This window comes from Physeter macrocephalus, chromosome 18 (assembly GCF_002837175.3).
Source record: "Physeter macrocephalus isolate SW-GA chromosome 18, ASM283717v5, whole genome shotgun sequence".
Lineage (NCBI taxonomy): Eukaryota > Metazoa > Chordata > Mammalia > Artiodactyla > Physeteridae > Physeter > Physeter macrocephalus.
In genome coordinates, this window is record NC_041231.1 from 42929773 (window position 1) to 42950933 (window position 21161).

Genomic DNA, 21161 nt, shown 5'->3' on the forward strand with positions numbered 1-21161 from the left:
TTTTCCCTCTTTTCTCTAGGTGAAAGCAAAGTCCTTGGACTGGCCCCACACTCCCTTGTAGCCCCGGTAGAGTCAAGATGCTGCCCCATCATGCCCTTCAGTGAGGCCTGCAGCCTGAGCAGATAGCATGGCCTGCCACTGGAGGTGAACACCATGGCTACAGGAGGTGGCCGGGCCTTTGCTTGGCAGGTGTTCCCACCCATGCCCACCTGCCGGGTATATGGTACAGTGGCATACCAGGATGGGCACCTGCTAGTGTTGGGGGGCTGTGGCCGGGCTGGACTGCCTCTGGACACTGCTGAGACATTGGACATGGCCTCACATACGTGGCTGGCACTGGCGCCCCTGCCCACTGCCCGAGCTGGTGCGGCTGCTGTGGTATTGGGCAAGCAGGTGCTAGTGGTGGGCGGTGTGGATGAGGGCCAGAGCCCGGTAGCTGCTGTGGAGGCCTTCCTGGCTGACGAGGGCCGCTGGGAGCGTCGGGCCACCCTCCCTCAGGCAGCCATGGGGGTTGCAACTGTGGAGAGAGGTGAGTGGCCTCCCAAGGAAGGTCCCTCAGGTGCCCCAACACCCTCCATTCTTTCCTGACTTGGTCCCTTACCTTCAGAGATTGGGCAAGAGCTGTAAATTTTGCCTGGGTGCCCTGGACATGGCTTTGTTTCTTGTACCCTTCCCTACCTAGCTCTGAGCTGGGCTAGCAGCAGCCTAAACTGCCTTTTCCAGCTGTGAGGTGGGAGTCTGAGCCCAGGCTAGCTGCCAGCATGATGGGAGGCCCAAGCCACCTCCCTGCCCCATTCCTCCTCTCTAAGAGACAAGGAGGGGTGGCCCAATGACTCCCACAGTTATAAATAGTCTGGGAGAGGGGGATGGGAGCAGGGCCTTGGCTCAGAGCCCGGGCAAGTGCTTAAATTCCTCGCGCCACACAAACAAACCAGGGAGACTGAGATGGACAAAAGCCAAGCTGGCCTGGAGGCAGTTGCCATGGAAGCCCCTAGCTGACTGGCTATCTGCCCAAGGCCCCCAGACATGCCCCCAGCTGACCCTGAGGGTATAACAGGGCAAGAAGCTACTCTAGTGAAAGGGCAGGGTACAGAAGTGCTGGCAGACGGCTTGTGGACAGCACCCCCATCCTGCAGGCCCAAGCTCCTCTCCCAGCCCCCCAGCTGATCCCCAGAGCCCCCTCCCCAGTCTGAGCTCCATGCTGAACAGATCTCCATATGGCCCCCACCTCTGGCTTAAACCACCCCCCACCCTCCTTCCCCCATTAGAGTCCCTACATTGTGGCCTCTAGGTCTGACCACCGGTCCTGCTTGGATGCCAGACTTGGTTGCCATAGCGTCTCCAGGGAGACAGAGACGGCTTATAGGCTTATAATTAGATTGGCTGCCTCCTGCTCTTCACTTGAAGGGGCCCTGGCCAGAGTGGGAATCCTAGCTCTCCCAGCCCCCACTCCAGGCAGGCAGGAGGGTTTCTGCTGCCAGGGAGGGGTACCATAAATAGGTGTGTCCTAAGCCACCTCCAGGCCTGACCAGGGCAGTTGTCAGGGTGGAGTGCTGTGGCCAGGCCCAGGGATAGTCTGTATTACTCTTTTCTCTGCAGATGGTATGGTGTATGCACTGGGGGGAATGGGCCCTGACACAACCCCCCAGGCCCAGGTTCGGGTGTATGAACCCCGCCGGGACTGCTGGTTTTCGCTGCCCTCGATGCCCACACCCTGCTATGGGGCCTCCACCTTCCTGAACGGGAACAAGATCTATGTCCTGGGTAAGGACCTGGGGATGTGGAAAATTGGCTTGAAGTCCAAAATCACTTATCCGTATAGATTGGCTGGGATCAAGCTTAGTCTGGGATGGTGGGACAAGAGAAGTTTTGTTGGTTTGAGCCAGGGTTGCTCTGAGGCTCTGACCTCTGGTGGTCCTGCTGAGGCTGGAAAACCAAACCCCAGTGCCTAAGGATCTTTGGGGTTGATCTGTGCTCTGGTGTGCACACAGCTGGGTATGGGTAGCTGGGGTGGGCAGTGGTAAAGGCTCAGCAACGTGGTAAAGGAAGAGCCTGCCAGGCCCCCTGGGCTGCCTCCCAGGTGCCCCAATTCCATTGGCAGGGGGCCGCCAGGGCAAGCTCCCAGTGACTGCTTTTGAGGCCTTTGATCTGGAGGCCCGTACCTGGACCCGACACCCAAGCCTGCCCAGCCGCCGGGCCTTTGCCGGCTGCGCGATGGCCGAAGGCAGCGTCTTTAGCCTGGGTGGCCTGCAGCAGCCCGGGCCCCACAATTTCTACTCCCGCCCACACTTTGTCAACACTGTGGAGATGTTCGACCTGGAGCATGGTGAGCAGTGGCTGGTCTGGGCTATTCTCCCACTCTCCATGGGATGGAGGGGTGCAGTGTATGTGAGGGGGCTAGATCTGACCTCCCCTCCCCTGCAGGGTCCTGGACCAAGCTGCCCCGCAGCCTGCGCATGAGGGATAAGAGGGCCGACTTTGTGGTTGGCTCACTTGGGGACCACATCGTGGCCATTGGGGGCCTTGGTGAGTCTCTGTGGGGCTAGGGATAGGAGGGGAGCCCAAGACAGGAAAGAGTAGCCTGCCGCGTGAGCACCACCTCCTGCCCTTCTCTAGGTACTCCAGGGGTCAGGGCTTTGTGAGCTTCCCTTTCCCAATGTGTAAAACAATCGGTGGGTGGTCTGCCTGGCTCAGCTTTTGGGGTGTCTCTCAGCACCTAACTGTGGGTTCTGTACCAGCAGGGGCCTAGGAGATAAAAACAGGACAAATGACCACTGAATGAATGGAGAAATAGAAATGTGAATGAATAAATGAATGAGTGATGAAATGGGGGCAATGAGTAGCAAGGCATGGATAGCCCATCCTGGGGTAATGCATGCTGGGCCACGGTCTGGGCTCAGGGAGCAAAAGAGCTGGAGCCCCTGCAGCCTGTGCCCTTTACAACATCTGTCTTCTTCCTGCAGGAAACCAGCCGTGCCCTCTGGGCTCTGTGGAAGGCTTCAGCCTTGCACGGCGGCGCTGGGAGGCACTGCCTGCCATGCCCACGGCCCGCTGCTCTTGTTCTAGTCTGCAGGCTGGGCCCCGGCTGTTTGCCATCGGGGGTGTGGCCCAGGGTCCCAGTCAAGCTGTGGAGGCACTGTGTCTGCGTGATGGGGTCTGAATGCCTGATGGGACCTGTCCACTGGAGCAGTTCAGTGCCAGAAGCAGATGTCTGTTGTTCCTTTCGCTGCTGAGAAAGCTCACTGTGGCTCTGTGGGATGAGGGAGGCACAGGGTGGGGCACTTGAGACACTGTGTCTGGGCCTTGGGGGTGGCCTTCATCTTTAGCAAAGGACACACGTACCTTTATACCCACCTTTACTCCCATTCATTCATGGACCATGCCCAGCTCCACCCTTGCTCTGGAACCTACTGGGCCCTCTGTCCAACTGGGAAGTTGGGGAGGGCAGAGCTGGCCTCCTGCCTCACAGGTCAGTGCCTACCTGGAGTTGATCAGGCCCTCCCCAATGGCTGTTCCTGAAAAATCCTAGCTGTCAGCCTGCCTTGAAGGCCCTTGTGGACTCAGAAGAGGTCAGAGAGGGTGGGAACACAGAGGGGTACAGGAGTGGATGTGGGGACCTCTAGAGGGCCAGAAGAATGGTGGCTTTGGGCCCTTTACACTGCTGGCTGTGTGACCTTGGGCAAGTCATTTCACCTCTCTGTGCCTCAGCATCCTCATCTATAAATGGGGATCTCTGAAACCTTCCTGCCCTACCTACCTCACAGGGCTGTTGTGAGGATCCAGGGAGTTCAGATGTGGAAGTAAAAGTGCTGCTAAATCTGGCTTATGGCCTCTGGTGTGGACTCCTGTGTTGCCCCTGAGCCCCTGGCCCTCAACTTTCTCAGGGAATGAGGGCCTAGAGGAGCCTTTGGGATCTGGCTTCTGCCCCCAAACTGTCCTGCTGTCTTAGCCCCACTTAAGCCTCAGTTTTCTGTTGGTGACGTAGGATGACCCCGATCCCCTATTGCCCTGGCTGTTAGAGGGCACTCACAGCAAGACCACAGAAGAGCTCAGAAAACTGCAACAAAATACCGTAGGATCAGGATGACCTCAAGATTCACATCACACAGCATCCTCAAAGGCTCTGCTCACCTCCGGCGGTGGGGGCGGGGGGTGTGTGTCCAGTGGGGGCTGTTCCCTCTGTCCCAGCTGTGGCGAAACTGTCTCTTAGGCATGACTGTGTTGCCACTCACCAGACCCCTAGAGGCAGTAGCCTCCCAGAAAAAGCAAAGCTGCCAGCCCTTGCCTCCTCCTCCAGTCTTTGCTGCCCGCTAGTAGGGGCCATTGACTCTGCTTTCCCTGCAGCGTACTGATTGCAAGGGGTTCACAGTTGAGTGTGTGGCAAGAACGGATTTGGGGTCCTGGAACCCACCTGCTGTGGCCAAGGTAACCCTCCTGGACCATTAGCCTCCTGCAGGCCTTACCTCTTCTCACTCACTGGCAAGACTCCCCAGGCAGCACCTCCCCCAACCAGCACAAGGCTCCATGGCACAAGCAACATAGGAGCCAGGCGCAGGGCCTGGCTGTGCCTTACTGCTCTCCAGCCTCGGAGATCTCTTGGGCTGCAAGCACAGACAGGCCACTGAGTTAGCTGTCCTTGTTTAATGTTCTGGACCAGTTTAGACACTCAGAGACCCCAGCATGAAGGTAATGCTGCAGCAGCTTGGGTCTTGGGATCCCTCGGAGGTCAGGCAGTGTTTTGGTGACTGGGGCCTGGGGCCCCATGTTGTCACTGCCACAATGGCCACCACAGGATGGCTGGCAGAAGTTCTGCTGGTAGGTGGTGCTGGCACGGGGAGGCTGGATCTGCACAAAGTGGACAAGGCGCTGGGGGAGGTCACTGAGTCCTGGCGCTGACCGGAAATCAGCCTGGTAGGAGGATTCAAGGGGCCGCGGCTGGCGCAACTCCAGTTCACAGGGTGCCCAGCGCAGGAAGGTGTGCTGCTGCCATAGGCGCTCCAGGTCTTTCCGCCTTCCAATTCCCTGTAGCAGGCAATAGGGGCCCTCCTCAACGGTACGGGCCCTTGGCCCACAGTCCTGGGACCAGGCAATTCCTTGGTCCCCTCCTATACCCAAGCCTTCCTGGTGATGCCTGGCCTGTGCCTGGCCTCCCTGGCCTGTACCCCAGCCTCTTTGGCCTGCATCCCCAGTCATGCCTTCCATTCCAGAGTGAATGAAGCCCCAAGAAAGTCAGTGGCTCCTAAGATATTTGCACATTGTCAGGCAAGCTGGTGGGGGAAATCAAAGCAGAGGTACCTCTGTTTGTAGAATGGGCTGTTTCCCAGAAGAAAGAGGTTGTCAGGAAAACAGACACTCCTCTGTCTGTATAAAGAGCCCTCTCTCCCTGCAATGTCTTATCCCCTCCACCCTACCTCAACTTCAGCCTAGGCTGGGAGTCTGCCCATTTTCCTTCCTCTCTAGCACTCACTTTGTCAAAGGAAGTGCGGTTGTCATGCTTGGAGAAGAAATGTTGCCGCGCTGGCTCCTTGAAAGACAGTGAAAAAGAAGGTGAATGGGGAAAGATGATGCTTACCTGTCCCCGAGATGCTAACTCAGGGCCCCATAATGGAGGGAAGTTGCCAGGAGCCACCACCCTTAAACTGCTAAAATGCCAACACACTGAAAGGGCAGATACAAATTAAAGCAACACCTCATTCCTGGAACATCTCACCCCAGCACATGCTCTCTAAACAGAAGCCTCTGGGGCCACTGATTGAGGAAGGGGCTGAGGCATTTTCCAGGACATCCTGCCGTTAGTGGGGCAGTAGTTTAAGTTTCACATTGGGTCCTTTAGATCATCCAGGACTAGGCTCCAGCTCTCTCCTCCTCTCTTTCACTGTCTCATCAGCAACCCAGCCTCTTGGCCCTAAATACCACCTGGAAACTGAGATTTCTCTTTAGAGCTTGAGCTCTTTCCTGAACTCCAGACTCATTAGCCAACCACCTGCTCCATATTCCCATGTAAATGTCTAACGGGCATCTCCAAACACATGGCTGAGCTCTGGATCATTCCCCAAAACCACCCCACCTATAGCCTCTCCCAGCTCAGGTCACGGCAGCTAGATCTTGCCAAACACCTCGGAGTCCCCTTGATTCTTTTCTTTCACACCCTACATCCAGTGTGCCAGGAAATCCTGCTGATACTTCCTTCAGTATGTACCCAGGATCAGACCACTTCTCAGCATGGCCGCTGCTTTCTCTGGTCTAAGCCACCTTCCCCTCATGCCTCAATTACTGCAAGAGCTTCCCACTTGGTGTCCCTACTTCCAAGCTTGCCTCTCCAGTCTACTGTCCTCTTAGCAGGCAGAATAACTCTTTTAATATGTAAATCAGATCACACTCCTTGTTTGTCAAAAATCCACAACAGTTCCTCATGTTTATTAAAGTCAAAGTCATCATAGTGGTCCATGAGACCCACATGATATTGATTCCTCCATTACCTCCGGCCACACTGGCATCCTCACTGTTCCTCAAATACACTAGCTACTTCCACCTTGGACCTCTGTACTACCAGTTACTTCTGCCTGGGACTCTTCTCCCAGCTGGCCATGACTCCCTCTCACCTACCTCTTGGGAGGCCTTCCTTGACCACTACTACACCAGCAGTCCCATCACCCCAACCTAGCATTTTTCACCTTCTAACATACTGTATTACTATGTATTATGCTGCTGTTTACCATCCGATGCCCCTGACTAGAACACAAGCACCTCATGGGCAAGATTACTGTCTGTTTTACTCACATCTATAACTCCAACACTGAGCCTGGCACTGTGCTCAATACATATTTGCTGTTAAATCAATGAACAGGGAAAGAAGGTCCCCAGGGCATTTGCTTTAGCCCATTTGGGGCCAGAGAACCATGCCACATCCCCAGGCAGAGAGAGACCACCTCTCAGGCCCCTAGACCTCAGCAGGAATCTCTCCCAAGACCGTCCACCTTGCCTTTGTGCCTGGTCTCTGCCCCCAGGGTCCCTCCACCTCAGCCACTCAGCTTCTCCTGCTGCAGACCAGAATGAAGTACCTGATCTGGTGAGTCCAATCTTGGCTGGGTTGGGGTATGAGCAATGGCTGACAATAAGTTCCTAGATAAAAGTCAGGGGGTAGCTCCATCCCAGATCCCTGAACCAGAATCTTTGGGGTGGAGCCTTTAACAAGCTCCCCTATTGGGACCTCCTGCCTTAGACAGCCAGTGTTCTCCAAATCGAATGAAAGCTCCATGAAGGTAGGAAGCCATCTGGCCTTACTTTTCATTCCTCATAAAGCAAACTGACACAAGAGATTAAAAACCCAGAGCCCTTTTAGGAAAAAAATAGAAAATCTTCAGAATCTAGAGCTAGGCAAACAGTTCTTATATGTGACACCAAAAGCAAGAGCCATAAAAGAAAAAAAATCAATAAATTAGACCTCATCAAAAATTTTTTTAAAGTTTTGCTCTGTGAAAGTCCATGTGAAGAGGATGAAAAGACAAGTTACAGACTGAGAGAAAATATTTGCAAATCATATATCCAATAAAGGACTAGTATCTAGAATGTATAAAGAACTCTCACAACTGAACAGCAAAATAAACAATCCAATTAGAAAATGGGCAAATGACATGAAGACATTTCTTCAAAGAGGATATACAGATGGCAAACAACACATGAAAAGATGTTCACCATCACTGAACATTAGGGAAATGCAAATTAAAACCACAGTGAAAGGGCTTCCCTGGTGGTGCAGTGGTTAGGAGTTTGCTTGCCAATGCAGGGGACACGGGTTCGAGCCCTGGCCCCGGAGGATCCCACATGCCATGGAGCATCTAGGCCCACGTGCCACAACTACTGAGACTGCGCTGTAGAGCCTGCAGGCCACAACTACTGAGCCCATGTGCCACAACTACTGAAGCCTGCGTGCCTAGAGCCTGTGCTCCGCAACAAGAGAAGCCACAACGAGAAGCCCGCACACCACAACGAAGAGTAGCCCCCGCTCACCACAACTAGAGAAAACCTGCGCACAACAATGACGACCCAACACAGCCTAAAACAACAACAACAACAACAAAAAACCCCACAGTGGACTATCATGACACATCAATCAGAATGGCTAAAATAAAAAATAGAGACAACACCAAATGTTGGTGAGAATGCAGAGAAATACAATCATTTGCTTATTGCAGGTGGGAATGTAAAATGTAAAACAGCCACTCTGGAAAACAGTTTGACAGTTAAAAAAAAAACAAAACTTAACATGCAGGAGGTACAATATAGGGGTAGGGGAAAAAAAGAGTTATTATGGGATTATAGGAAATCATGTGTGTGAAACTTTTGAAAGTTGTAAAGTGCTATAGAATTTAAAGAATCTTTCCTTCAATTAAAAAAAATTTCCATCCACATTAAAAAACCAATCAAACAACTTAAATGCAACTACGGGGACTTCCCTGGTGGTCCAATGGCTAAGACTCTGAGTTCCCACTGCAGGGGGCCAGGTTCTATCCCTGGTCAGGGAACAAGATCCTACATGCCGCAACTAAGAGTCCGCATGCCCGCAACTAAAAGATTCTGCATGTTGCAACTACAAAAAGATCCCGCATGCCACAACTAAAAAAAGATCCTGCATGCTGCAACTAAAGATCCCTCAACGCGTCAATGAAGATCCCGTGTGCCGAAACTAAGACCCAGTGCAGCCAAATAAATAAATAAATAAAATATTAAAAATAAATAAATAAATGCAACTATCATATGACCCAGCAATTGTACTCGTAGGTATTTATTCCAAAGAAATGAAAATTTATGTTCACCCAAAAACCTGTACACAAATGTTCATAGCAACTTTATTTGTAAGAGGTAAAAACTGGAATCAGCCCAGATACATTTTAATAGATGGATGGTTAAGTAAACTGCTATATACATACCACAAAATACTACTCAGTAATGGAAATTGAACCGTTGATACACACAACTTGGAGGAATCTTCAGGAAATTATGCTGAGCAAGAAAAGCCATTCCCCAAAGGTTGCATGCTGTATCATTCCATTTACATAATTGTGTGTGTGTGTGTGTGTGTGTGTGTGTGTGTGTGGTACGTGGGCCTCTCACTGTTGTGGCCTCTCCTGTTGTGGAGCACAGGCTCCGCACAGGCTCAGTGGCCATGGCTCATGGGCCCAGCAGCTCCACGGCATGTGGGATCTTCCCAGACCGGGGCATGAACCCGTGTTCCCTGCATCGGCAGGCGGATTCTCAACCACTGCGCCACCAGGGAAGCCCTTACATAACGTTTTTGAAGTCACAAAATGTTAGAAATGGAGGAAAAATAGCAGTTAGGGACAGGGGAATGGTGGAGGAATGAGAGGCTGATGGGTATAAAAGGGCAGGACCAGGGATCCTTGTGATGTTGGTCAGTATCTTGACTGTGGTGGTGGATGCACAAACCTACACAGGTGATAAGATTTTATAGATCTTTTTTTTTCTTTTGCGAATGAAGTGACCAACAAGGGATTAATCTCCGAAATATACAAACAGCTCATGCAGCTCAATATCAAAAAAACAAACAACCCAATCAAAAAATGGGCAGAAGATCTAAATAGACATTTCTCCAAAGAAGACATACAGATGGCCAGGAGGCACATGAAAAGATGCTCAACATCATTAATTGCTAGAGAAATGCAAATCACAACTACAATGAGGTATCACCTCACAGCAGTCAGAATGGCCATCATGAAAAACTCTATAAACAATAAATGCTGGAGAGGATGTGGAGAAAAGGGAACCCTCCTACATTGTTGGTGGGAATTTAAATTGGTAACAGCCACTATGGAGAACCATATGAAGATTACTTAAAAAGCTAAAAATAGAGCTAGCATATGATCCAACAAGCCCACTCCTGGGCATATATCTGGAGAAAACCATAATTCAAAAAGATACGTGTACCCCAATGTTCATTGCAGCACTATTTATAATAGCCAGGACATGGAAGCAACCTAAATACCCATCAATAGCGGAATGGATAAAGCAGATGTGGTACATATATACAATGGAATACCACTCAACCATAAAAAGGAAAGAAATAATGCCATTTGCAGCAACATGGATGGACCTAGAACTTGTCATACAGAGTGAAGTAAGTCAGACAGAGAACAACAAATATCATGTGATATCATTTATATGTGGGATCTACAAAAATGGTACAAATGAACCTATTTACAGAACAGAAATAGAGTCACAGATATAGAAAGCAAACTTATGGTTACCAAGGGGGAAAGCGGGGGGATGGATAAATTGGGAGATTGGGATTGACATATACACACTACTATATATAAAATAGATAACTAATAAGAACCTACTGTATAGAACAGGGAACTCTACTCAATACTCTTTAACGACCTATATGGGAGTAGAATCTAAAAAAGAGTGGCTATATGTATATGTATGATTGATTCACTTTGCTATACAGCAGAAACTAACACAACATTGTAAATCAGCTATACTGTTATTAAAATTAATTTTTAAAAGATTTTATAGATTTTTATGGGTTTTTATGGCCATGCCACGTGGCTTGTGGGGGTCTTAGTTCCCTGACCAGGGATTGAACACAGGCCCTCAGCAGTGAGAGCATGGAGTCCTAACCACTGGACCACCAGAGAATTCCAAGATTTTATAGATCTTAATACACACACACAAATGAGGAAATCTGAATGAAATAGGTAGATTGCAGCAATGTCAACGTCCTGGTCGTGATATTTTACTATAGATATGCAAAATGTTACCATTGGGGGAAACTGGGCAAAGCGTAAAAGGGATCTCTCTTTACTAATTCTTACAACTGTTTCTGAATCTACAACCATCTCAATAAAAATTTCAATTAAAAAATCTGGAGGTCTGGGGCATGTTCCAGTTGCCCCCGCAATCCCTCCCCCATCTCTACCCTTAGCTATAAAATTGTACACAGCTCTAGAATGTGGATGCCTCTGCTGTTGGAGGCAGGTCTGAATTTGGAAACTCACTATTCTTACAGTGACAGGATAATCTATCGACTCCCACTGACTTGAGTTTTATTCTCACAACTGTGGGAGTCTAGTGAAAAGTGCAGTCATTTCCTCTCCACCCAGGCAGTTCTAAGCATTCTCGTCCCTGAGGAGAATTTCACCTGCATCTTTGCTTCTAAACCATCTAAAGCTCCTTTTCCACTCAGGTGGGAAAATCCGTGGTCTCTGAGCAGGTAGGGCTTGGGCTAGGGTTCGAGCTATAGAGGCTTTGGAGGAGAAGTAGGTTTCCTGGGATGGGTCAGTGTTTGCCTGTGGGAGGACGAAGGGCCTCTCTGGAGGCTGGGCAGTGTGCAATTAGTGGGGTACTGAGTGAGGAGTCCCTGTGGCAGACTGAGGCATGGTGGGGGGTGGGGCAGAGGCAGAGACACAGCAATCACGGCACCACCAACGAACGACCTGCCTCCAACCATGAGCCCCGGCACTCTGATCTGACCTTAAGAACAAACAAGACCAGGATTACATTTCCCAAGAGGCAGACAGGTGAAGGCTAGAAATAAACTAATCTGGTTTAGAAGAAAAAAAGAAAAAGAAGAATAAAAGAAAAAGAAGAATACAAAGAAAAAAGAATCTTCTTGCATCTGAATGACAAAATTTCTACCTGCCCCAAACTAAAGGTAAGTGGCTGCCACATCTTGGAAAGGTTTTCAACAAGAATAGCTGCAGTCAGGCAGCTGACACTTGGTATCTCTCAGCAAATAAGAAAAAAGAATGTGCACCTTCCCTGAGTAGTCCCACTAATTAAAACAGCTTTAGATCTAGAAAGAGTCAGGAGACTTGGCATTTGTACAACCTAAGCCCCAGATACACAGACCATGCTATTTTGGGGTTGCTGATAATGCCAACATGTAACAAGACTTCACTTCAATCAAAACATGTCCCCAAATATGTCCTCTACTCTGTTCCTGGGGGACATTCAGGTCTTTGGGATGAGAGCTGCCACTGAGGACTACTACAGACACCCAGCAGGAAGTGCCCAGGTTACCTCTGTCCCTGCACTACACAGACCTCATCACTCTCTCAAGGGAGGTGGCCCCAGACGAGCAGTCTGGAGTTGCATTTGGGCCTGGCTCAGTAGGCAGTACCAGGCAGCCGTTCCAACTGGGCATGCTAAGGAAGTTCAGGCTCTGTAGCATGGCAGACTCCAAGACCCTGATCTTGGCCTGGGAAAGCAATTTGTAGAGAATCCAGATGGCCAGTCAAGTAGGACCTGGCTAGAGGCTGGGAAACAAGAAGCTGCAGTGGACGGAACATGTTCCAGGCACACCTCCAGGTCCCTCTCTGCCCTCCTCCACCCTGATCTTTCCCAGGAGTCTGATGTGAGCACACTTCTCACCAGGTTAACCTCCCTCTGACCTGAAAGGAAGCCTGGAAAGGAGATGGAGGGAAGGAGGGAGGAGGTGTTTCTTCTCCTGGCTCCCTTCCAGGCCCACCCCTACCTGGCTGTAGGGTCTGGTCTCTCCACCCGAAATCACCACTTCTCTCAGGAAAGCCCTCTCCATACCACTCTCTCCTTCTGGGTTCTAGGAGCCATGCCTTCCCCTGTTCCTTCAGGCCCAGCAGTACTGACCACTTGGTTGTTACCATCCTGTGAGAATGCCTTTCCCTGAAGCTCCCACACCTACTCCTTTATATGTATACCCTCCTGAGTTCTCCTGTTTTGAGTGGGCTTTTTACTTTTGGGACCCTGACTATGCTCAGTGTCCCCTCCTTGTCTCTAGGCCTGGAAGCAGTAGAGGTCCTGCAGCCCTGCGTCCCTCTCCTGTTATCTGGAAGCCTTTTCCAGCCACCCTAGGCCGATTCTCCCATCATTCCTTTCCAGTCCTCCTTGGTTAGGCATGGGGGTGGATACCTGTCACTTCCTATGCTGTTTTACTGACCAGAGGAGGCCTCCTACTCACTCCTGAGCCCCTGGACTACGAGGCTGACTGTGAGCTAGACCATTGACTTTCATGGCATCCAGGAATCTGTGCTGAAGGACAGCGGTCTGCAAAACTCAAGGCTTACTTCTTGGGTTCTGGAGGCTCTCTCTCCATGGCCACCCACCCCACCTGGGCCCTGACTCTTCCTCCATCTAGAAGGAGCAGTGAGCAAAACTGTCCAGCCTGGTACTGGCTCTTCTCCACCCACGTATCTATTTCAGGGAAGAGGGGCCAGGCCTCATCTAAGTCCTGGGGATAGGCTGGCCTCAAGTGTCAGTCCAGTTGTGGTAGGGTTGAGGATATTGCTCTTGGAGCCTGAGAGAAGCAGAATCTGGCCCAGCCGCGGCAGCTGCACCCAGGGCTGCCTCGTACCTGACAGCGCTGCAGGAACACTGCTGGGGGCTGGGGCTTGGCTGCAAGGCGATATTCTGGAGCACTTTCACTCTTGAATTGGCCTCTGTAGTGCCCATAGAAGCCACTGTTGTGCTGTAACAAGGCAGGCTTGAGGGTGAATCCCACCCCAACCCCCAGCCTGAGTCCTAGACCTCAGAGCCCCCAGGCTAGAAGCCTCTCCTGGGAGTTCCTAACAGAATAAAAAGAGTCAGAGGAGGAGGGACACCCTGGAGAGGGGCCAACAGAGACGTGTCTCCATCCATCATTAGAACAGTTGGCCTCAGCTGTGCTGGCCCACCTGGGAGGGTTATGTCTGTAAGGAAAGGGTACCTTCCTTCCTTTCTCCCCTCCTTCCTCTCACCCTCCCTACCCTTCCTTCCTCCCTCCCTCCCTCCCCCCCTTCCTTCCTTTCTCTCTCTCTTTCTTTCTTCATAGGGTCCTAATATGGGCTGGGGACACACACAGCAGTGAAAAGACAGAAAGACCCTGCCCCTATCAACCTTCCTTCTGGTGAGGGAGTAAGACAAGTGAATAGAGTCAGGGAAGAAAGAACCTGATGACTAGATCAAGAGGGACAGGGAGTAGGGACAGCATCTCATGACAATGGGCGTGGTACTTGAAGAAGTCAGCCATGTGAGGGGCAGCAGAAGAGCATTCTATGTGGTGAGAACTGCAAGTGCAAAGATTCAGAGGCCAGAGAGAGAGTTGTGTTGGAAGAACCGAAAACAAACAAACAAAAAAGAGGCCTTATTGACTAAAAGACTGTGAGCAAGACGAGGAGAAGTAAGGTGAGGTCAGGGAGGGACAGGACCTAGACTGGGTTAGGAATATGGATTCTCTTCCAAGAGCAAGGGAAGACTTCAGCAGGGAAGGGGACCAGACAGGTTCTGAGCTGGGGTGACTTAGGAAGCACTGAGCAGAGTTTTGAGAACAGGGACACCATCTAGTAGCGTGGTCCTTCCCTGGGTGATCTGAGAGAAAGTCCCCTTCATTGTCTTCCCTGCATTGTTAATAGAGGTCAAAGGTCACTGAAAAGCCAGGATTAAATGGATACATATTCTGCATCTATTGACAAAGTCATGAACACCTGTTTGCTACACACTTTGTTATTTTGGGGCAAGTAGGGCACCCTCTGAAACTGGAGCACCTAAACAAAGGAGTAACTTTCCCAAAGAAGTACTTCACCAACAGTGGATACCTTCTGGAGAGAATTTCAGAGACAAGGACTGGCAGAAGACAGAAATGAGCACCTATTGGGGGTATAAGAAGCTGTACTGTGCTGATGTCATTAGGCTGACAACATGGATGACCATGTCTGGCCAGGGAACTCCTATGGCCCTACCTCACTGACCTGAATACCCCCTGGAGAGAACAGTGTGTCTAGTCCATGCCATGATCATAGTCCTGAGCAGAAAGAACCTGTTCCCAGCTGGCCTCTGGCCATCAAAGTGGGCTCCTAAGCATGCCTGGGAAGCCCTTTATCTTTTCATCCCACTGAGGGCTTGGGTCATCCAACTCGTCTGTCCATCCTCCTACTACTGTCAAACACTCCTTTCTCTCTATTCAGTTTATTTCAACAGTATTTACTGGGCCTTTACTGTATTCCAGGCATGGGACATACAGATAGAAGAAAGCAGTCTTTCGCCTCAAGATGTTCCCAGTCTACAGAGCAGTCAAACTACAGAAATTTGGGGGGATCAAACAAAGGACTGGGAATAAATGGGGTGGCTAGAGGACTAAGAGGATCAGCTAATCCAGGCATGAGACCAGGACACATGGAAGCGGGCATGGTGTCAGGAAGACTAGATAAGCTGTAGGGGGACCTCAGAATGGCAGAGGGGGAGTAGGCAGTTTGGGGTCCTCCTCTAGCCTGGATGCTGGAGGAAACCATTCTCACTTTACTCTCATGAGTAATTCATATTTCAGGTACTACCCCAGGGCCAGGGGCTAGGATTAATGTAAAGTACACTCTTACCCAGGAGCCTACTAAAGCACTTTGCATCTTTCTGGGAAAGGAGCAGAAAAGGCAAACTTTCCTCTTGTCTTTTTGAGGCTACTTCTGGAGAAAGAGCATCTCAGCAGGTCAACTTCTTGTTGCTTAGTGACAAAGGGATGTTGTGACTACACAATGCTCCTGATTGTTGAGGCAGTGCCCAGCCTGCTACCCCTCTGTGCTTCCTGCTCTGTTCTTACTTATCTCTGAGAGAAATCTGTCCCTCAGCATTAACAGCTTGGGAGAGTTCTTATATAAACATATAAGGCTCCACAGTGGAGTCTGATGAACTCACAGTCAATGAAATAGCGAACATTTTAAAGGCAAATCCTGCATTTTTAAAACTGCAACCATACTGCCAGGGATATAAATTTATAACACATTTCATGGAGTTAGAAGAAATGCTAAAGGGGCTGGTAGCTCTTAGGATAAAAATGCTGCTTCAGAATAAGGCTCTGTCAACTTCTCAGGAGTTTGTGGTGACTGGGAACACTAATTGGTGGCAAATGTTGGTGAATGTTACAAGGGCCCAAGTGAAGGAGGAGAGAGCATAACAGAGGAGCAAAAGAAGCAGCATGAAAGTATCTGACACCACGGTTCCATCCCAAGCTAGCCTTGGGCAGATTATTGTCTCTCTCATTTATAACACAGGGACATGAACAGTTCACTCCTTTTACTAACCCAAAGAAGCTGGCGATTAGCCTCTAAAACTGTGCCAACGAAAAGTTCAAAAACAGGAAACACTCAGTAGGGCTTTGTCACTGGCACAAGCCTTACTAGCCAGAAAGTCCACCCTATTAGTATAGTAACCCTGGAGATCCCCTCTCACATGTATTCACAACTACAAAAATGTTCATTGCTTTATCTGTATAGGGGAAAAACTATAAACAGGCTGAATGTTTATCAAGAGGACAATGAGAAAATTGGCCTGTAATCAAACAATGAAATACTGGAGTTACTGTAAGTTGGCTACAGATACTTGAATCCACAGAGATAAATCTTAAAAATGGTAAGTCAAAAAGTTGTAGAGGGAATTACCTGGTGGTCCAGTGGTTAGGCATCCGTACTTCCACTGCCGAGGGCCCAAGTTCAATCCCTGGTCAGGGAACTAAGATCCTACAAGCCGCGGGGCACCGCCAAAAAAAAAAAAATTGTACAACTTGACCCATTTTGATCTATGTATACATCTATGAAACATAACCACAATCTAGGTAGTAAACATATCCATCACCCTGAAGCTTCTTTCTGCCCATTAGTATTCCTTCTCTATGGCACTCATTGGCCCCAGGCAACTGCTGTTTGGCTTTCTGTCCCTATAATTTGCGTTTTCTAGAACTTTATGTAAGTGGAATCATTCAGTATGTATTCTTTTGTGTGTCTGTCTTCTCTCACTCAGCATAATTATTTTGAGAATTATCCATGTCACTGTGCCTATCAGTTGTTCATTCCTTTTTATTGCTTAGTAGTTTTCCATTGTATGGATATGCCAAATCTCTCCTCTTGCTTTTTTTTTAAAATTTATTTTTTTAATAGACTTTTTAAAAATAGTTTTTGGCTCAAAGCAAAATGGAGTGGAAGGTCCATAGATTTCTCATATACCTCCTGCTCCCACACATACAGAATAGTACATTTATTATAAATGCTGACCCTAAATCGACACAGAATTATCACCCAAAGTCCATAGATTACCTTAGAGTTCACTCTTGGTGTTGTTCCTTCTATGGGATTGGACAAATGTATAATGACATGTATGCACCATTATAGTATCAAAAAGAATAGTTTCACTGCCCTAAAAATCCTCTGTGCTCCACTTATTCAGCCCACCCTCCCCCTCTAAGCCCTGGCAACTACTGATCTTTTACTACCTCCATAGTTTTGCCTTTTCCAGAATGTCATACTGTTTAGAATCCTGCAGTATGTAGCCTTTTCAAGATTGGCTTCTTTCACTTAGTAAAATGCATTTTTTCCCTCCATGTCTTTTCATAGCTTGATAGATATTTTATTCCTGAATAGTCCATTGTCTGGATGTACCACAGTTTATTTATCCATTCACCTACTGAAGATGACATCTTGGTTGCTTCCAAGTTTTGGCAATTATGAATAAAGCTGCTATAAACATCCATGTGCAGGTTTTTGTGTGGGCATAAGTTTTCAACTCCTTTGGGTAAATACCAAAGAGCACGACTGCTGGATCATATGGTAAGAGTATATTTAATTTTATAAGAAACTGCCAGAACATCTTCCAAAGTGGCTGTACCATTCAGCTTTCCCATCAGCAACGAATGAGAGTTCCTGTTGCTCCACAGCCTCACCAGCATTTTGTGTTGCCAGCATTCTGGGATTTTGGCAATTCTTAAAGTTGCATAGTGCTATCTGTTTTATTTTGCATTTCCCTAATGCATATAATGTTGAGCATTTTTCTTATGTTTATTTCCCATCTGTGTATCTTCTCTGAGGAGGTGTCTAGATCTTGGGCGAACTTAATTTTTTTATTGTTGAGTTTTTTAATACATTTTGGATACCAGTCCTTTATCAGCGGTGTCTTTTTTTTTGCTTTTTTTTTTTTTTTTTTTTTTGCGGGCCTCTCACTGTTGTGGCTTCTCCCGTTGCGGAGCACAGGCTCCGGACCCGCAGGCTCAGCAGCCATGGCTCACGGGCCCAGCCGCTCCGCGGCATGTGGGATCCTCCCGGACCGGGGCACGAACCCGTGTCCCCTGCATCGGCAAGCGGACTCTCAACCACTGCGCCACCAGGGAAGCCCCAGCGATGTCTTTTGAAACCACACACCAATCAGGTTTTTGTCCCCACTACATCACTAAAACTGCTCCCTTCAAAGTCACCAATAATTAATTCTCACTCCTCATTTTCCTTGACTCATCATCAGCATTTGACACAGCTAACCTCCTCCTCTTTGAAGGATGGTCCAGGTGGCTTCCACAACACCTCACTCTTCTGGGGTTCCTCCCCTATCCCTAACCACTCCCACTCTGGCTCCTTTGCTGCTTTTTCCTCATCTAAGCCTCTAAACGTTGCGCGTCCTAGGACTCAATACAATCTGTTTTCCATCCATACTCCTTCATTGGTGATCTCATCCCATTTCAAGACTTAGCCAGCCATCTATAACTACTGTGCGTTAAGTTGACTACTGAGAGGGTCTGCATCAGCTAAGGATGCCTGGTGAGGTGTGGGTGGACTGCAGGGTGTGAGTGTGGAGGTGTGAGGGTCCATCTCGTGAGATGCGCGTGGGTGGGTGTGTTGCACACCGGTGCCTGGCGAAATGTAGGTCAGCAGGCCAGGCCCACTATTAAATGGTTAACGGTTGAAACCGTTAAGACCGTTAAAACCGTTAGTAGCTTGCCGCAGCGGGGGCGGGGCCCAGGGGGAGAGGAGTAACTCTCATTGGTCAGAGCGCGCCCTGGGGGCGTGGCCACGCAGCTTAGGCTGCCTCCGCGGGACCAAGTGGCCTCGAGGCAGATCCCGCAACCCCAGGTCGGGCACGAGTTGGCCCTCAGAGGTGGAGGCCGGAGGGGTTTGGACAAGGCGGGCTGGACCGGGGTGGGGTGAAGGTGGGGGGGATTGGGGAGCCGTCGGGTCCTCGCGGATGGGTTCGGAATTCCCGGGAATCTCGAGGAGTTTCCCAGGGCGCTGGCTTCTCCACTTGTCTTACCTTTGAGTGCCTAGTCGCCCTTCCTTTCCCTGTGATGAAAGACCACCCTGGCTCTTCAAGGAACTTGACTTCTGTGCTTATCCTTGGAGAGCTGTTTTCGCCAGATGCGCTGGGGACCACGGCCTCCTGGCCTGCCTCAGAGATGAGAGAAAGAGAGTACACCCCAGAAGTCAGGGTGAACCGGAACCCAGGGAAACCCAGTTGGTTTGGTCTTTGATTATTATGACAGAAAATCCCTTGGAGGTCTCTGGAAACGACAAGGAATGATGTACTCTGGGAGCCCAGAGCATGTGTCCTGGTAGAAAAGAAGAGACTGAAAATGAGAGAGAGTGACTGTACAAGGTTGAGGCGGGCCTGGTGGAGGCCGGAGGGGCCACAAAGTCTGAGGGAGAGACTAGTTTAACCTGTGGCCAAATGGAGGAGCCGTAGGGGCCCTTGGAGGGCCTCGCACCGTGGCTTCAGGATTCTCAGAGTTGAAGACTGGGTCAGATTGGGAGGGCTCTGTGCCCCTTAGGACACCCTCTTCAGACCACATACTCCTCCCTGCCCATCACCGTGCCAAGGCCCTTCTTGTGGAAATAGTCGCGTGCACTGAAACCTTTCTCTTCCTTTTATGCTTCCTTTAATGGGATTGGGGGATAAGAGAGAGAGGAAACTCTGCCCTTGAAAGTTTTTAATGTGTGCATTTCCGTTTTCATTTACCTTAGAATGGCTAAGGTCCTACCTAAGAATGACTACCTCTTCATTACTGGTGTTGTACTAGCATCTGCAAGGACCGTTGCCCTCTGAGAATATAAAAGCATGTATACAGATAGCATGGTGACAGGTGAATGCAGAGAGGACAGGTAAACCTGAGACTGAGCACATCAAGCCCCAGGTGGTCGTTAAGCAAAGTTGCCGTAACCATGGAATTTCTTCAACCACATTTAAGAAACCTCTGAAGAGTATGTTAGGTCTGGAACCTGGGGAGTAGTCATTCTAAACCCCAAACCACATGCTATATAAATTCCTCTGTCAGCATAAACAGAAATGGAAGACAATAGAGGATTTATTATCTATATGTAGTTATAATGGCCTTAAATAATGGCCTTATAGTGATATGTATAAAATTGTCTAGATTCTTTTTTTAAAAAATAAATTTATTTATTTTTGGCTGCGTTGGGTCATCGCTGTGCATGGGTCTTCCCTGGTTGCGTCAAGCGGGGGCTATTCTTTGTTGCTGTCACTGGCTTCTCATTGCGGTGGCTTCTCTTGTCGCGGAGCAAAAGCTTTAGGTGCGTGGGCTTCAGTAGTTGTGGCGCACGGGCTTCAGTAGTTGTGGCTCGTGGGCTCTAGAGTGCAGGTTCAATAGTTGTGGCACACTGGAGTTGTTGCTCCCCGGCATGTGGGATCTTCCCAGACCAGGGCTCAAACCCGTGTCCCCTGCATTGGCAGGCGGATTCTTAACCACTGCACCACCAGGGAAGTCCAAAAATTGTCTGGATGCTAAATCTAGACTTTAGATGGAGGAAATTCTGCTAGTGTGAATGGAAGAAAAAAACCCGACTATCAAAGAAATAAGTAAACATGGGACTCAGGAATCCCATATTTACTTCATCTCCTTTATTAAAATATATAATAAAATTTGTGATGATCTAGGGACTTGAAATGCAATAACTGAAAACAAATCATATATCTTTTTAAAAATATTTATTTATTTATTTATTTTGATTGTGCCGGGTGTTAGTTACAGCATGAGGAATCTTCAGTTGCGGCATGCAGACTTCTTAGTTGCAGCACACATGCGGGATCTAGTTCTCCGACCAGGGATCGAACAGGGGACCCCTGCATTGGGAAGGCAGAGTCTTACCTACTGGACCACCAGGGAAGTCTCCATATATTTTAAATTTGTGGATACTTGGAAAGTTTTGCTCCATTGTCGTAATTTAGTTCCCATTTAGTTACTCATTTAACAATAAATATTTTCTGAGCACCTATTATTTGCCAGCACAATTTCTAGATTTTGAGGATATAGCAGTGTACAAAACAGACAAAAATTCCTATCCTCAAAGAGCTTAAAATTACATTCTGGTAGGCATGGGTGTGCATGCTGAGACAGGCAAAATAAGATAAATTCATAAAATATGTAG

At 49.0% G+C, this 21161-nt stretch overlaps 2 protein-coding genes across 3 annotated transcripts; one reads left to right on the top strand and one right to left on the bottom strand.

The window, feature by feature from the left end:
* KLHDC8B (kelch domain containing 8B) lies at window positions 1–3823 on the top strand. Of its 2 annotated transcripts, none has more exons than XM_055079608.1 (5): window positions 1–364; window positions 1600–1764; window positions 2102–2326; window positions 2425–2526; window positions 2964–3823. In XM_055079608.1, exons 1-5 carry the CDS (start codon window positions 154–156, stop codon window positions 3158–3160), a joined length of 900 nt encoding a protein of 299 aa, XP_054935583.1. In that variant the 5' UTR covers window positions 1–153; the 3' UTR covers window positions 3161–3823. The 2 variants fall into 2 exon arrangements, with proteins under 2 accessions (XP_054935583.1, XP_028335543.1); XM_028479742.2 differs by having other exon boundaries at window positions 2–529.
* Window positions 3824–4626: 803 nt separating this feature from the next.
* CIMIP7 (ciliary microtubule inner protein 7) lies at window positions 4627–14005 on the bottom strand. The gene is made up of 4 exons (XM_028479496.2): window positions 13975–14005; window positions 13352–13524; window positions 5468–5524; window positions 4627–5043 (listed from the first exon to the last, which is right to left on the bottom strand). Exons 1-4 carry the CDS (start codon window positions 14003–14005, stop codon window positions 4627–4629), a joined length of 678 nt encoding a protein of 225 aa, XP_028335297.1.
* Window positions 14006–21161: the final 7156 nt, after the last annotated feature.

Bases quoted from the DNA above. Each gene is read 5' to 3' on its own strand.
- KLHDC8B (XM_028479742.2), top strand. From the start codon at position 154: ATGGCTACAGGAGGTGGCCGGGCCTTTGCTTGGCAGGTGTTCCCACCC. The intron at 1,765-2,101 runs GTAAGGACCTGG...TTCCATTGGCAG, and splicing joins GAACAAGATCTATGTCCTGG to GGGGCCGCCAGGGCAAGCTC. The intron at 2,327-2,424 runs GTGAGCAGTGGC...CCTCCCCTGCAG, and splicing joins GATGTTCGACCTGGAGCATG to GGTCCTGGACCAAGCTGCCC.
- CIMIP7 (XM_028479496.2), bottom strand. From the start codon at position 14,005: ATGGCTGACTTCTTCAAGTACCACGCCCATT. The intron at 13,525-13,974 runs GTCATGAGATGC...GGGGGCTCTGAG, and splicing joins CTTCAAGTACCACGCCCATT to GTCTAGGACTCAGGCTGGGG. The intron at 5,525-13,351 runs GTACGAGGCAGC...CTGTCTTTCAAG, and splicing joins TGTTCCTGCAGCGCTGTCAG to GAGCCAGCGCGGCAACATTT.